This window comes from Numida meleagris, chromosome 4 (assembly GCF_002078875.1).
Source record: "Numida meleagris isolate 19003 breed g44 Domestic line chromosome 4, NumMel1.0, whole genome shotgun sequence".
NCBI classification, from domain to species: domain Eukaryota; kingdom Metazoa; phylum Chordata; class Aves; order Galliformes; family Numididae; genus Numida; species Numida meleagris.
In genome coordinates this window covers 74,291,831-74,308,558 of record NC_034412.1, presented here as the reverse complement: position 1 = coordinate 74,308,558, position 16,728 = coordinate 74,291,831, and the positions used below count along the sequence as shown (strand labels likewise).

Here is a 16,728-nt window from a genome sequence, read left to right as displayed (position 1 = left end):
CGCAATATTTCAACACTACCATCATCACTTCCAACCAGCCAGTACTCAGCTCCATACACAGTTCCCTGGTTGTAATCCTCTGATTCACACAGATAAGCTGATTGAGATGCTCTTCATTTTGTGGTGTGACAGTTGGGCACAGACGTCCAGGACGTGGCTCGTCTTTCACGTTGCTGTTGCCACTGCTGAAACACATCACCCTCCAACTCACTGCGCTCACATCCACTGTTTGGACGTGATAACCATTCAGCAAGTGTCAATGAATGTCAATGGGCGCCATTTTCTCCCATGGAGGAATTCAGTGACACACCTTTGCTTCATATGCACTTCCATGTCTGATGCCACTTTGTCAGACTGCCCCTCTGCTGCCATCTGTCACACGTCAACAAAATGTAATGGAATACTGGAAGGAAGTTTCAGCCTCTACTGACACACCACCAACATCTGTCACTAATGCTGTGGGCCAACACAATAAAATAGGAGGCATTACTTTTGGAGCAATGTTCATATTTTCAGAAGCTTACAGACCCCTAAAAAAAACTATCAATACCAACCCCACTCTCCCAGAGTGTACATATATATTTTTACATATATATATATATGGCTCTGAATTATTCCATTTCATATTATTTAATAGATGCATATATTAACTGCATGGCTATAAATACACTCAAAGATTTCCCCATGTGTTTTGCAACAGCAGAATACAAGACACTGATGCCATTTCCATAGTACCAAACACCTGAATCCCAGCTAAGATTCTGAGTTAAGGTTATTGGTGATCTTCTATGTCTTGAGCAAGACTTCATTGGTACACAGACCAATTCTGTAGAACTGCATTGCCTAACATGAATCATAGGTTCTCTTTAAAAGAGGGATGCTAGTCACAAAATTTATTACAAAAAGGTTGTAACCATGCCTGGTTATCAGCCACAAAGAACACACGATCCTGCAGAGATATGGAAGAATACCACCAAAACACTAGCTGTGTTTTAACCAAATTCTGTTCTCTGTGCAAATTACATGTTGTCTTACAGATTTTAAAATGCCTGTAATTTTTATTTTGTAGTAATGTACAGACTGCAGCATTACACCTTCTATGACTGGGAATGACACACATGAGCATTATTCTAACAGGTCAGAGTTCTTTTCATCTGAGCACAGCAGCCGATTTTTTCTAACAGCAGTATTACTATCTTTATGCCAGAGAGAGCTCAGCTCTGAGATGATGTCAAGGCAGTCCAGACTGACAAGGTAACTCACGATCCACGGAAAAGATCTCTGAGGCAGAAATTACTTGCTGCAATGACAGGAGAGAAAAATGAGGTTTTAACTCAAAACGTACAACAAAGGAATTCTAGAACAAAGGAAGTAATATTAGCTTGTCTATCACATCCCCTCAGGTCTTTGGCTACTCTAAAGAACGGCCTGTGCTGTAACAGCACTTACGAAAACTGCTCTTTGTGATTGCAGTATTAACAGAGTTACGCAGAATGCACAGCAGCCTTGCCATTAACAAAGCGCTTCCTACTCCACACTGCAGGTAAGGCTTTGGGGTAGGTCTCAGAAGGCAGCCTTATCCTTGCTCTGCACAGCGCTGATCTAACAGACTTCTGCCATGGCCACAGCTAGGACTGTACAGCTACTTTATGTCACTTTCAAGTGCCAAGGATGACCCCCAGGGTAGAACTCTGGAGTCTCTTAAGAAATAGCAGCACTTCCTTATACAGCACTGTTTACAAACACCAGTCACACAGTCCAAGTAAACCAAATCTGGAAAAGGAGGAAAAAAGAAAGTGAAAGACCCACTGACATTCATTTCACTGTGAATGAACTGAATAGAAACAAAATGAACTAGTAAGGTTCACATTAATCTAAGATCAGAAGCACAGATTTTAAATGATAATCATCATTGTTACATGACCTCTCTTTGAGTAATGGAACATATGTTAAAGCACAGAACAAGGTAGTAATACCACTGCTAGGTATTACTGATGAAAAGCCATCACACCATCTTCCAAAGTTATGTTTCTTAAAAGAAATGCCATACCTATTTACAGACCAACCAAAGGTATTTTGGAGAAACCTATTAATCTCTGTATTCAGCTGTCTTGCAGTAATCCAACCTTGAACAATATTCAAATAAGCAAGATTTTTTTTTCTTTTCACTACATCTGCACTTCTTAGACAAACACTTGCTTTTATGGACCACATTTATTCATTTAATAATCCTTAAACACTGCTATACTTTCATCACTTTAAAGAAAGCACAAATAAACTGGGAACACTGATTCTAAGCTTTCAGTGGAAAAGCAATTGACTTGACAAGAACAAGTGGAAATGGACTGAAATTCAGCGTTGACTGTTTGGATGCTTTGCCAGTCCCACTGTATGCATCTTCTAATTGCTGTGGGTACAGCACCACAGCTACTCTGCTTGTAAGCACATTTCAAAAGTGTCCCTGGAGGCATGCATCTTCTTCACTGTTTCTCAGAAGGCTATATTCGTTTGCTTTCTTCGCCAGCTCACACTGCCTAGGAAGTAAGAGGTAAGCTCCTATAAACAAAAGCAGGTCCTCCCCAAAAAGCATGGAGGAGAAAGGCACGCAGGATGGTTGAAACAGAAAAGAATGAGAAGGTAACAGTCTATTTCCAATATTTATTCTTCACACTCTTACTGGCGCAGAAAAAAAATCAAAAAGAAGTAATCTGCTTAGAAGAAGGAAGATGCAGGGAGAAAGCTGCTACTTCCCTTCACGGCCTCCAGCAGGTGTAACGGCCTGATTTAGCTTCAGTTGACTCCAACGCAGCCCTAGGACTAAGGCCAGCACATCTGCCTCAGGAGGTACGGGTCACTGCAGTGACTGCTGCCATTACCCGCAGCCACAGCAAACCGCGAGCTATCCCAACGCGCTGCTGCTTCTGCACTGTTATTTCACACTCGCACTGGAAGCGGTTATTTCTGACGATCAGCGCACACAGATACTGCCCATAAAGGCGGTGTTCCCGCTTAATGCCAGGACAGAAGCGCGGAGCACGGCAGCGCAGCGAGGCACAGGGCACGCCGCACTCCCCGCGGTCACGCAGGCAGCTCTGCCGGAGGCAGACAATGACAAGAACACAACGCGACACCGCCCGGAAAGCACAGCGGCAGCACCGCGCCCCAACACTCGCTTCTCGGCCGCGGCCCTCGACCACCGCCACAGCCGGACGCCCCCGGGCACGGTGCGGTTGTAGTAGTGGCCGCTGCCGCTCGCCCCCGCCGCCCAATCCCGGCCACAGGCGGCCGCAGCCCCACGGCCCGAGCGCCATCCCTCCTCTGCGGCCGGGAGAAGGCGGGCGCCGGGCGGCACTTACCCTCCGCACGGGAGCGGATCTCCGACACCGTTTTCTGCACCGCCGGCATCGCCGCGGAGTGTGGCGCGGCGGCACGGCCGCGCCGCACCTGTCCCTGTCCCTGTCCCTGCCCCTGCCCTGCGAGAGCCGGGCCCCGGGCAGCGCTCAGCGGCGGGACTGCGGCGCCGGACGCAGAGGGCTCGCGCCTCCCTCCCCTCGCGCCGCCGCTCCTTTCCGACAGCCGCGACGCCGCCGCTGCTCGCCCGCCAGCCCCTCCGGAACCTACTAACTCCGCCCCGTCTTCCCCCGCCTCCTAACCGCGCCGTCTCCCACCGCCGCCTGCCGCCCCCGCGGGGTCAGCCGTGCCGGCTCGCTGCGCCCAAGCAGGCAGTGGCGCAGCGAGCCGCTTCGGGCCCCCTTCTTAGGCGAGTGGAGGGGATCCGGAGCGCACCCCCCCGCGCAGCGAGGGGAATGGAACGTGCCGAGCCTTGGGCCGCTGCCCGCGCTCGGGGGTGGCCCCGTCCTGCCCGTGGGGCTCGGCCTTGGAGTGGGGGTGGAAGCGGTGGGGCCGCGGATGGGCTCTTTAAGGGACAGTTGTGTGGGGTAAGATGCCTGGCTGGCGCGCTGAGGGATCATCGGGGCTTCTCACCCAGCTCTGTATTTTTAATCTCTCACATTTCGCCATGCCGCAGTTTGACAGCCCTGAGTCTGTGCGAACTGAAGCTGTCTTCCTGCGCGGGCTGGTGAAAAGGAGCTCCCAGCTGCAGGTGCCTCGGGCTGAAGCCGCAGCTGCATCTTCGCTGTTAGGCTATTAACATGACACTCGTTTTGTGCGACTGCAACAAGCAGGGGAACGTGCTTGTGCCTCAGTGCGAGCTGCCGCCCGCACTGCGTGAGCGTGGAGAAAATAGAAGTGGTGATAGGATTTGGAACCGTGAGTCTTGGCACACTTATGTTTTGTGTCCATCGCAGTTCGGCGTGATAGATAGCTCAGATACAAGGAAAGGGGAATGTCTCACTTCATAGAAGACTGCCTTGGGAAATAAGCGCTGTTTTTCAAAAGGCCATCAAGTCTTCTGGAGGCTCCTCTTAAAAGACAGTGTTCTTTTGCATCATCCTCTGCATCAGTGGTTTGTTGTTTTGGTTTTTTTTTTGCTGAACCATGAACAAAGGTTGTAGAAATATTTTTAATTATGCTTTTTTACTGGAAAAACAAGATGCGTGGAGAGATCACACTCCTCCTGTTTGAAGAAATACTCAGCAGTCAGCCGTGGGTAGACATGTGGCCACACAAGCTTGTTTCTGCAAAAGAAAGCTTTTAGTTAAGATTCCCTAGACATCTGTCTGAATATGTCATCTAGAAACCAAATGTATATATAACACACAGTATAAATAGGGCAAAAAACCTGATGAAGGTCCTTGTGTTTTGTTTATTTTGCAATTCATAGCAGATACACTATTGTTAAAAGGCTGCAACCAGACTGAAGGTTACTAAATTCACATAGAATCGTAGAATGGCTTGGAAGGAATCTCAGGTATCGCTGAGTTCCAACCCCCTACCACAGGCAGGATTGCCAACTGCTATGTCAGTTAGCCTAGGGCCATATCCAGCAGATGGGGCATCCACAACCTCTCTGGGCAACCTGCGCCAGCACCTCACCACACTCTCAGTGAAAAACTTCCCCCGGCATCTAATCTAGATCTTCCTTCTTTTAGTTTAAAACCCTTCCCCCTTTTCCTACCACTATCTACCTGTGTAAAAGGTTTGTTTTCCTCCTGTTTATAATCTCCCTTTAAATATTGAAAGGCAATGACATCTCCCTGCAGCCTTCTCTTTTCCAGGCTGAACAACCCCAGTTTCTTCAGTCTGTCTTCACAGGCATGGCCTTTCTCTAGACCCTCCCAAAAAGCTGGTCATCCTTTTTGCACTGGGGACCCAGACCTGGTCACAATACTCCAGATGGGGCCTCACAAGGGCAAAGTAGAGAGAGACAATCCCTCGCCCTGCTGGCCACTGCTCTTCTGATGCAGCCCAGGATACCACTGGCCTCCATGAATTCTCCCCAGAAGTCAGTGTAGTGATGGTAACAAATAGACTTGTCATTTAAATACACTTTTGAATTCAATTTTATCTAAACTTTTTTCATGTGTCTTTCTGTAAATTCCCTGTCAAGCAATGCTTATTACTCATACCTTTGGGCAACTGGAAATTTACCCTATCAAGTACATAAGGTACTAAAACAATGCTGCCAAGTGCTCATTCGCATTTGTGAATAGTTATTTTACAAACAAGGCCACTATCCACATTGTGAAGAAATTAGCACAGCAACATTATTAGTAGCTTTAGTCTCTATATATTTATGCTGACTTGTTGTGAATGTTCAGTGTCCTTTTTATTTTTAAATAAAAGCCTTTTTTGAATTTATAGTATCAGTAGTATTTGAAAAAAAGCTGAGAAGTAAAGCTCTATTAAAATTTTCCATCACTTCAAGAAAGTTTCCATTTTTCCCAGTTTTAATTCTACACTGTCTCAATGTTAAGCTAAACGTGTTTAATTGTTTGCTTCTGTAATAGAGAATTCATTCAGATGTCTTCCAAATGTCGGAAATTCTGACTCCTTTCTTTTGTAACAGTACCAATCACTTACAACTTCACTCCAGGAGAAACCTAGTACCCCCTGCACTTTCTGCCTCCCTCCACAAGCTGGGCCCACAAGCTCCCCAGGCAAAACAAGCTGGCCCTTGTACTTCTTTCTTTCCTTTGGGAAATGGGTATGAGCTCATCTAGGGCAAATATATTCCATGTCACTAAAGAAGTTTCTATCTCCGCATGTCACCATTCTTGTTTTGATAGAAACAGGCCAAAAGATGCTTCTTCATCTTTTTAAGCTGAGTGTGTGCTCTATATTTAAGGAATCCAGTATTTGTTTCTGGATCATCACTTGAAATGTACACAACAGGGACGAAAAAAGGAAGCAAGCCAGTCAACTTTCCAGATCAGATTAAATTAGACTCTGTGCCTACATCATACTTGGAAAATTAGATGGCACTCTGCATCATAGAATTATAAATGCATTAGGGTTGGAAAGGGCCTCTAAGATCATCTGTTTCAACTGTCAACCCATCCCCACCATGCCCACTACACCATGTCCCTTAGTGCCACATCTGCATGTTTCTTCAACACCTCCAAGGATGGTGGCCCCATCACTTCCCTGGGCAGCCTGTTCCTATGCCTCACCACTCTGAGAAGTTCTTCCTAATATCTGACTTGAACCTCCACTAGCAAAACTTAAGGCCATTATCTCTCGTCCTATCACTGTCACCCAGGAGAAGAGTTCAACTCCCATGTTACCACAACCTCATTTCAGCAGCTGTAGAGAGCCGAGCCTCCTCCGGATTGAACAAACCCAGTTCCCTCAGCTGCTCCCCATAAGACTTGGGCACCTCCTGTGCTTCCTCTGATTTAAATGTGTATTTCGAAATATTCTGAAGCTCTGGTAGAACTGATTACTACTTTCATACCAGACTACATTTTGGCACAAAAGAGGACAGAATCTTCATTTTTAAATTATAGCAGAAGAGCATATCCACAAAGAGCAAGTTGTTTCAGATGGAGAAAAAGGCCTTGCAGCGACAGCTGAAATGTTGAGCTAGTAGAAGAAAATTGCAAATTTTACAAGTCTGCTCATAGGACAGAAATGTGTACTACTTTATGGATTAAACTAAACTGTGATGAGTCACTCTTTCTTGATCACTTGGTGTTTTATGATATAGACTACTAAACCCGACTGAAATCTATTCCTGCAAATGGTATAAACATTTTATTAGAACTTTAAAGGTACATTTTTCTATTATTTAAGATAATGGAACTCTCCTCTGTAGTAGCACCCCAGAATAAGAACCACTGCCTTTAAAAGAATGTGCATACAGGGAAATTGAGGGCTGTAGGCTTGACAAATATTTGTACAGACCCCACTTTCCCTGTACACACTTGTGACAACTTCAAATGACATGTATAAAAAATTTAATCCGGCATCTTCCTGTAATGCTATTGTGTTTATGAAGTGGTGCAATTTTCTTTTGTTATATACTGTCAAAAAAATAGGTGGCCACTTTTCATACAGTAGTAGAAAAGAAAATTAATACTGTAACTGCTGCTTCTTTTCCAGCATTGTCTGGAAAGAAGTTACATTTCATTGCGGACTTCCGTCATACATCTTCTTATGCTTCATAAGATATTGCAGCAACTAGAAGCTACGCAGTTGATCTCAAACTCTAATAATATTTTAACTAAAACTTTGTTAGTTTAATATATAAAACTCTCTCATGGCATGGGGAGTTTTTAAGGAAATTTTATGGATAGGCATATCTGAAATTTATAAGTTAGAGGGAAGCAACCCAAGATTTTTCTTTGCTGATATTTGAAGTACTCCCAGTGAAACGGCCAGCAGTTTTCTATGTAATTTAACAGAAACCAATATATCTTTCATCTGCTTAAATGTGATATAAAATTTGAGATATAAATTCTAAAAGACAATGTTACGTTTCTGTGAATTTCTATGTAAACAAAGGCATAACTATGGCAACTACATTTATACTCCCAGCAGAGCTGCAGCAAACATTTTGGAGATCTCCAGTTCTTGCACTGCTGAATGAATTGATGTAGCAATGTCTGCAGTTCTGAGTGTATAAACACAGCACTGAAGAGCAAAATATAACCAGGTAAACAGAAACAAACCAGACCCAAAGACAGCATAAATTTCCCTTACGCACTGTTAGATTCACATTCAGGGCACTGAAAGGCTTAGGGATACATAATTCCCTAGCATGGACCCAGACTCGCGTTTGATTGTGATGGAAATCTGCGAGGATGTGTTCTCTGATGTGCATCCTATATTACCTTGTGGTACAACAGAATGGCCAGAGCTGTTAGCTCCTGGAAAGGCACAATCTCACATGTAAGAAGGAAACTTGGTAGTTGGAAGCAGCCAAACTATGGCTGTCTATGATGGTGCAGTGCACATATGGTCAGCTCTTAGCCTGTTTCAAAACTTGGCTTGGAAAGTCAGTATAGATGCTATAAAGTGAGCCATCAGGAGCATTCATTCTGTTAAAAGAAACTGGATGTATCAGTACTTCTTAAAATCCTTATTATCCTTTTCTGATAAGTGTGTGAGCATCATATCTTTTAATTATTTTAAATGTGAAGGAAGAGAAAGTTATTTCTTATCTTTTCCCAAGACAAGTTTTGCCATAATTCAGTTTGGACTCAATAACAGAATGGGTGCAGGCAGAGAGAGAGGCTATGTGAGAAGAAATCCTTGGGGACCTCTGCTGTTGGTGATTGTCTCTGTGATCGCGCCATGTAGAGTTGCTACAATGATGTCCAAATTATCAATTTTAGAAGCATACTTTTACCTTTGGAAAAGATTTTAAGGTAACTTTAATCCTTAAATACATATCTCTAAGGAATATTTACTAATTTCACCTCTACAGAGGTGTGAAAAAGTGAGACAACTGCATTCCCCTTCCTGAACCTACCAAGGGACTGTTTTATGATCTTGAATAAGCACTTGCTGGCAATTAAATGCCATTTCTTTGCCATTGGATCTGTTTGCAGTGAACTTTTTCTCCAGATATTCATTTGGGTACTTCCAGCCCCATTAGAGTGGGTTCCTAACATCAGTGCTTAGCCTTTTACAGGTGTTCAACACCACGCAAGACTGGGCCAAAATAACTGTTATCTCAGAGACTATTTCTTACAGGGTTACCAGTACCACAGGACCTCGTACAGCACAACAGGATAAATAAGAAGAGCAAACTAATATGAAAGCAAACAGCTGAAGGAGGATGTGAAAATACAGGTCTGTGTGTGCACCTCTCTTCAGTCACTCACAGCAGTAAAATCTATGAGGAAAAAGAACATCATGCTTGAAATAAAAGCTACCAGAAAACAAGGCAAACATCCACTTTCACCAGGCCCCTTGACATTCACCCTGGGTTCACCACTGTTGTAGGGTTCTGCAGATGTCCTTTGGTGCTTGTGAAGCTGCAACAAGCACAGAAGCACCCATTGCTTAGCAGACAGAAAGTGAAAACCTTGCTGGGCCTTTCAGTGTCATGTTCTGGCAAACAGATTTGTCACATAAGGAAAAAGCATGGGAGGAAAGCATTATTGGCACATAAATAAAATTAATCGGGAATAACATGGTTAACCAGATGTCCTCTTTGTGGGCAAACACACTTACGCAAATACTTGACTAAAAACAGAAGAACAATAAGCAGGTGTTTGTATTATCTTGGTTTCTGTGAGGAGAAACAGTCTGAGAAAATATTAAAAGGGAAAATGACAAGTGGATTTAATGGATTTATAAGTTATAAAGCACAACTACTTAATCTTGCTAGTAAGTGATCACTTTCACTTTTAAGAAACAGGTGCAAATACAAGCTATATGGTTTACATTGATGGGAGTAATATAATTCACTGCTACATTCCTCCATTTTATACTGGCTTTAACACTTTTGATCTTAAAGACGTTATGACAGTGTAAACATGGAATAAATGAATGGTGAACTGGGCTCTGAAGTCTAGATCTGCAACAGCTGCAGATACTTCCCTAATAGTATCAGTAAACAATTGATATCCAATTAGGTACATCCCTAAGAGAATGAGAAGGGAGAACAGGGAGAGACTCCATCACAATAAACGCTTTCTTTTTTCCAGGCAGGCAGCTACCAGAAGTACTGGTAAGAGATTTAATTATCCACATAGATACCTCCAGGAGCTGGAGTGGTAGCAGTATTCAAAGTTGGTAAAGAGAAGGAAATCCTAAATGGAAAATATATCATCAATCAGAAATCCACCCAACCCAGGATAAATTCTGTTAAACAAAGCAATACCCAGCATGAGCCAGCTCTGTGTGCTACAGCAGGCAAGTACCACTCACTTCGTAGTGAGAGAGCAGTACAATGTGCGCTGCCTGTTATCTTACAGTGCTGCAGCTTGACAACAGACCTGCAAGCCTTATCTCTCCCTGATTTACTGCGCCTGAATAAAAACAGAAAGCCTTGTAACTGAGAGAAAATAGTACATGGCATGCAAATTCTTACGTTAAAAATACTAAATCACTTAATTGATAAACTGCAGAGCCTTGTGAGAAACACATGTGGTCTCCCTGATCATCAGACTAATATTTTATGACTTTTTCAGAGAAAAACAATGAAAATAATGTCAGCTAAAATTTGGCAAGTCATGCCTTTGAAAATCTAAACTTGTGTATTGTCAGTGCAGTCAGATTTTGATGGCTCAATGTCTGAAGACTGCACATTTTGATGGATACAGCCTGACCCAGGACTACAGGAAGAGAGTGGGATTCATTTCTGTAATAGCTCTTTACCAAGTCTCCCCTACTGTCAGGAGGGCAATTACTGGGTTAACATTCAGCAAAGAAACTTCCTATGCTCCTTCAAAGTAACTCTTGGAGACAATTGTATGCAATTACTGGGGTGGGAGGGAAGACCGGAGTAAGGGAAGGCTGTACAAATCAAAAGAAAAGCAGCTGGCCTCATAATTAAAAAAAAAAAACAATGGAAGAAGTGTCTCTGTACTAAAGTGCATAATTTGTAGTAAGTGTAACAGGAAGCTCATGGAAAACCTCCTGGTATTTGGTCTTAGGGTAATGCCCAACCTCTAAGTTTCAGCTACTAAGTGTTGAAACTGATGACTATCCTAGTAGCTTTAGTTGTAAGTGAAAACAGCTTGCACTTGAATTGTTGTTTATTTTGGTTCTTGAATGGCTTTAAAGCTGTAGCAAGTTTCACTGTAAGAGTTACAGAGCCAGTATGCCACTAGTGAGAAGTCACAAAATGGCTGCCTGCTGAATTGTATGGGCAGAGGGTTTGGAAGTAGATGATCTTCAAGGTCCCTTCCAAACCAAGCCATTTTATGGCTTGGATTTTCACATTGCTATTGTGAAAACTTTCTTCTGACATCTTCCATATCTCAGTAAAATAAAACCTCAGAAAGAAATCCTAGATACACTGAAGCGACAGGAATTTTTGTTATTGAACATAAGAGTACAAGAATACTACCCAGCATTTTTAAGGCTGTCACATTAGTCAGTGAAAGGAAAATGAAGAACTCACTTCTGACAAAAAAAAAAAGCAATCCTAAGGAATGTTATGCTATAAATTAGCATTATTGTGCAATGATCTGGCCTATTGATTTATATATTTTCTTTCCGTCCTCTCTAGAGCAAGGTAGCATAGGACAATAAAAAAAAGGGAAGAGGGGCATTTTCATATAACTCTTAAAACAATGTAGTATAATGCAATGGAAAGCTCAGTGATGACAGCAGAGCAGTGAGGTCATAGGCTGCAGCAAGCAAGGATTAGCTCAAATGCAACAGCCATAGGCACAGAAACAAAGGAAAGAAGCTACATACCTTCAGATGCCTTAGGCATACAGGGATCTCCAGAAAGATCTCCTGGCCTCCACTGCCAGCCCTTAAATGAGGTCTGGGAAGGGGTGGATCCTGGCTCCATCCCTTCCGGTCACTCATGTGCATTGCATGAATCTGAGCTCCCCTGGGTTGGCTCTGTCCTCCCACCAGGTGCTCAATCACTGGTTCAAGCCATGACTTAGCATTTCCACTGCAAATAGTTAGTAAATGAGTGTTTTGGTTGTGTGTAGCCTATACTGGACATACATCACATGGTATTTTACTTTCTAATGCAGTAAAAAAAAGCCTGTCTGGATCATTCATGTAGCTTTGCGGTATCACAGGAAAGAGAGTTACAAGACTACTTAGATGGGAAAGGCAGTCGTAATGCATTTAATAAAGAACTTTCAGACCTATTTCATTTCATGAGCTTATGAACAACTTGTATAATGAACAAAAACATCCCACTTTCAGTGTAACAGTACCCATTTGTTTGTACGCACTGGATCGAGCGTATACCTAGTGGTCATGGCTAATATTTACTGTTTTAAAACAGCATTATTTTAGATGGACTGATTTGATGTTGATGTTGATGTAATTGTAAGTGTTTGCAACACATATGTGCTTTTACAGTGGTAATAAGTATAGACAAATCTGAGGAATTAGGTCATTGATTCTGTACTCAAAGCCTTGCAACTCTGAGCCCTTTTGAAATATTCTAACCATGTGCATTTATGAAATATTTTTCTTGAAGAGTGTACTCAGCTAATGTTTTGCATGACCTTTAGACTAAATAATGTCCTTGTATTGGGCTCCTTACAAAATGAAAACATACCTCATGGTGGGAGCCTCTGAAAAGCCTTGAAAATTTCTAATATAGATAGAGGGAATGTAACATGACAGATGCCCATTCTTCTGTGTTAGGGAGGTGAGAATTCATGTTTTATTTTTGATATGTTTGACATGCCAAGAAATCTCTATCAGTCTGGGTAGTCAACAGTGTAACAAATGATTTGACTCATTCTCCTCTGTTCCCTTTTTATGTATTTTTTGCATTACAACAATGATATGTTTCTGTTTTTCAGAAAAAATAATTTGTTACATGATTAGCCTGTTAAAGCTCTGTATGTCCTTTATTACTGTGTTTACATTATAATAGGCCAGATTCATTTCAAATATACTCTTATAAAACCAGTGGAATGAAATCAAATGAAATGAGCATTGACTGGCAAGTTGAGTTTTAGAAAGGTGTGTATGGAGCCAGCTATAGATCTTCAATTAGTCCAAACGATGCCGGCTATCCAACTGGATGACTTAGCAGAAACAAGATGATCCCAGCTCATGCTTACCAAGCACTTTGGACAAAGTGGCTGTGCTTTATGGATCTGTTCCCAGGGCAGCCAGTATCTCCTCTAAATCTGAATTTAGCTGACTGTTTTAGTTTAACATATAGGACCTTAGAGTTAAAGATGGGCATAATGTTTCTGTACAGATGGCATCACTGAAGGGTGAAAGCCTGGTCGAGTTCTTGGCATGGCATTTGAAATGGCCAAGGTTTATGTGTCTATGCATATGGTAAGTCTTCCTCAGAAGTCAGAAACTATTGCTTTTAAATTGTGTTGGGAATGTAAGATGCTCCCTGATCCTCAGCACACATCCAGCTAAACTCTTGACAAAATGTTTTGTATCATATTGGGCCTATTTTTGGACAGATTTTCTTCTGTAGTATGAGTGCATAGTTTTTCAGTGGGGCCTCTAAACTTTCTTATTAACTTTAATGGTCCTGAGTGGGTTTGCAAGTTTATTTTCTTACTATGAATGAGGAAGCTTTTTGTTTGTTTGTTTTACTATGAGCAGTTTCAGACTTCTGAAAGTAGAATTTCCTCGTCTTATGCAGTACTTTTCCATGTAAAGGTAAAAAAAAAAAAACTTGTGAAGTGCATGTTGTGTGCATTATGTGTTCAGGATATGCTCAGCACCAAAATTGCAGCGATACTTTCCTGTCATCTACATTAAGTGGCTTCCCTGATGTAGAAATCTCTAAGTCTACAGCCACAGTGCTCCAGTACAACATCTCTCTGTGAGTCACAGCCTAATGGCATTACAAGGCCTGCAACAGCTGCTGCAGAGACATATTTGTGAGTCATCTGAAATCCTACTATGAATAAAGCTCTAATCCAGCATCATGGCCCATTCTACTAAGGAAAAATGCTAAATATAAATAAATCTGTAACAGAATGCACATAGAGTGAAAAGTTGGTAAGATTTTGGAGGGGTGAAAACACTCCATTACCCTAGAAAAAGAAAAATGAAGGGGAAATGAAAATGCATTTTCCTCTAAGTGTTGCTTTTTCATTTCTCTTTTAGTTCTCTAGAGGTACCAACATCCTTTTAGACACCATGAAGTGGATTTAATGTTTATCTGTGAGAAAAGAATGAGAAAATACAGATTAACGAGTGAAGCAATTTGCTATTATATCAGATGTTTGGAAATTAAAGCAGATTATTCAGGGTTTGAAGTACAGGTATGAAGTACTGTATATACAGTATATATATACATTGAAATACAGTATACATGAGTGAAGTTGAACTAGTTCATCAATTGTGAGCTGCAAAAGAACCAGCATCTTCAGTAATGCCAGTTTTTTATTTTGGATCTCTTACCAAGATGATCTGATGCATATTTATATGGATATATTCATGGATATAAAGATTGACTTCCACTAAACCAAAAAAATACTGCCTTATATCTATATCTATATCTTTATATTAATCCTCAAACGTTAGTCTGCTGAAAATAACTATTTTCATAGGAACATACTGAACTGAAGTCCGGAGAAATGAGTTTCACTATCACTTTCTTTTCCCCGCAGTGCTCTACAGTGAGCTGAATTCAGGGTTAGTGAACATGAAGATCAGAATTAACAGACTGAATGTGGTTTGGGCAACGTCTTGATTTTAATAAGCTTAGTTGTTGCTTTAAAACCTGCTGAGATGGTAATCTATTTATATTTCAGCAATACTAGGCACAGCTCCAGCGTGCTTAGGACCCAAAGAGCAGAGTAGTCTTAAAGGAAATGGAAATGTGCATAGCTGATTAAAGGGTAAAGTATATGTTTATCAAGACAAATACAGGAAAAATGGGAAGAAAAATTTGGCTGCATTGAGTGCTTTCCTAGGAATAGGGAGGGGAAAAGGAAAAGCTTTGTGCCCTCCAATATAGAGGAACAGCATGCCCTGCTCCAAAGACAGCGTCCCCTTTTTATTTATTTGTTTTCTTCATGAGGCTGGAAAGCAGATATGAATTTAGCTCCAGATAATTCCTCTCATTTCCTGTAGTGATTTCCACAATTGTCTTTTTACCAGTAAAACATAGCTGTTCATAGTTTTTGGTTACATTTATAAAATTCTCAGTTTAGAACAGATGAAGAGGACTACTAATTTTTCATTATTCTCTATTATAAGGGCAAAAATAAAAAACTAAGTAGAACAAGTATTTAAAATAACAATTCATAAACATGTGTATTATTTTTACAGTCATTCTAAGCACTTCATGCACATTTATAGAGAACCAAGTTAGTGTGTATATCAGTTTAACGATTGGTAATGTTGCATCGTTACCAGTGTGCAGTGATGAAACAGCAACAGCCTCATAAATCAAAGCAATGACTCAGCATCCAGCACATGATCCCTGCCTTACTTTCCTTTCCCAAATAAAATATGGCAGTGAAAAGAAACTGATTCCTTTTTCTTGTAGAGAAGGAACAGGGAGGAACAGAAACCTGTTCATGCTGCTGCAGGCTGATCCCCCTGCTCTCAGTTCTTTGTTAGAGTGTGGCCAGCTTTGTTTACATCCCTTTTGCTCTGTCTTCTTCCTCCTGATAGGAGCTGTGTTGCCACCTGGGAGAAAGCTATAGCTCCTGCTTTAACTGACATGTTGGGGTATCAAGTACATTTGGGCAATATGATCACAGGCCACCTATCAACAGCAAATTCTAAAAACGGAAGCTGTAGAGTCATGCAAATGCACAGCGTGATACAAGTGTTTTAACTGTGTCAGTCAATGTTAAGCACCACTGCTTCATGAAATTTTTCCTTGCGCAGAAGCTGACAGGGGCTGCAAAAGCTGGAGCCCTTTTTTCATACATCAAGTGTCAAGATAAAGCCAAGGAGATATATACACTAATTGGATTCTTACTGGTTGCATGAGAACATTATCTTTACTTGGCTTTGTGATTAAATCATTCTGGGGATGGGATGCTGTCACTGATAAAGGACATATTATGAATTATATTTGACAGGTAACAAAATTCATATTATTGGTTGAAGTCCCTGCCTTTGTACATGTAGCTGTGAATAAAAAATGATCATGAGTTTACCGTTACAATCTCTGACCCAGACAGCAATTCTAGTCTGCTTTTTTTTTTTTTTTTTGCAACAATCATTTCATTATAATACGTAATAATGGAACAACAGAAAGAAAAAAAAGCAACCATGAGTGGTCATTTATGAAACTGAAGTAGGACATTCATTCATAGCATAACAGAGAATAGTGAGAACCCCCATGAGACGCTGGTAATCTCTTTTACAAGAATTAGTATAGGAGACCCATTCATTCCCTATTCTGAAGCATTTATGAATTATTCAGTTAATCCTGTCTCAGGAGATAAACGTTGAATGCTATAGGAGCTCATACTATGGTATTTATTAATCTAGCTCCATATCTAACTGTCTTCAAGTTTGCTTTTCCAAAATGCCGGCTATTATTGTTTTAGTTCTCATATTTTGTTTCTTATTGCTGAGTTTACAAGAACCACCCCCGTCTATCTTTCTACTTGACAAGTTCTCTGAAATGAATCAATTAAAAATGTTCAATGTTGTTAAAATGTATAGTAGACATTTTGTCTTAGATATTAACAGTATCTGTCAGTGACCAAATAAATACAGCTTATC

At 41.4% G+C, this 16,728-nt stretch overlaps 1 protein-coding gene across 3 annotated transcripts in view; it reads right to left on the bottom strand.

Annotated features, from left to right (window-relative positions):
• The window catches only part of ATP8A1 (ATPase phospholipid transporting 8A1), a 95,585-nt gene extending 91,940 nt beyond the window's left edge, over window positions 1-3,645 (bottom strand). The window contains exon 1 of one of the 3 annotated variants that reach the window (XM_021394113.1): window positions 3,357-3,645. In XM_021394113.1, the coding sequence (XP_021249788.1) occupies window positions 3,357-3,405 (49 nt within the window). In that variant the 5' untranslated portion in view covers window positions 3,406-3,645. The remainder of the gene's footprint in view (window positions 1-3,356) is intronic. The other 2 variants (XM_021394112.1, XM_021394114.1) reach the window with 2 other exon arrangements.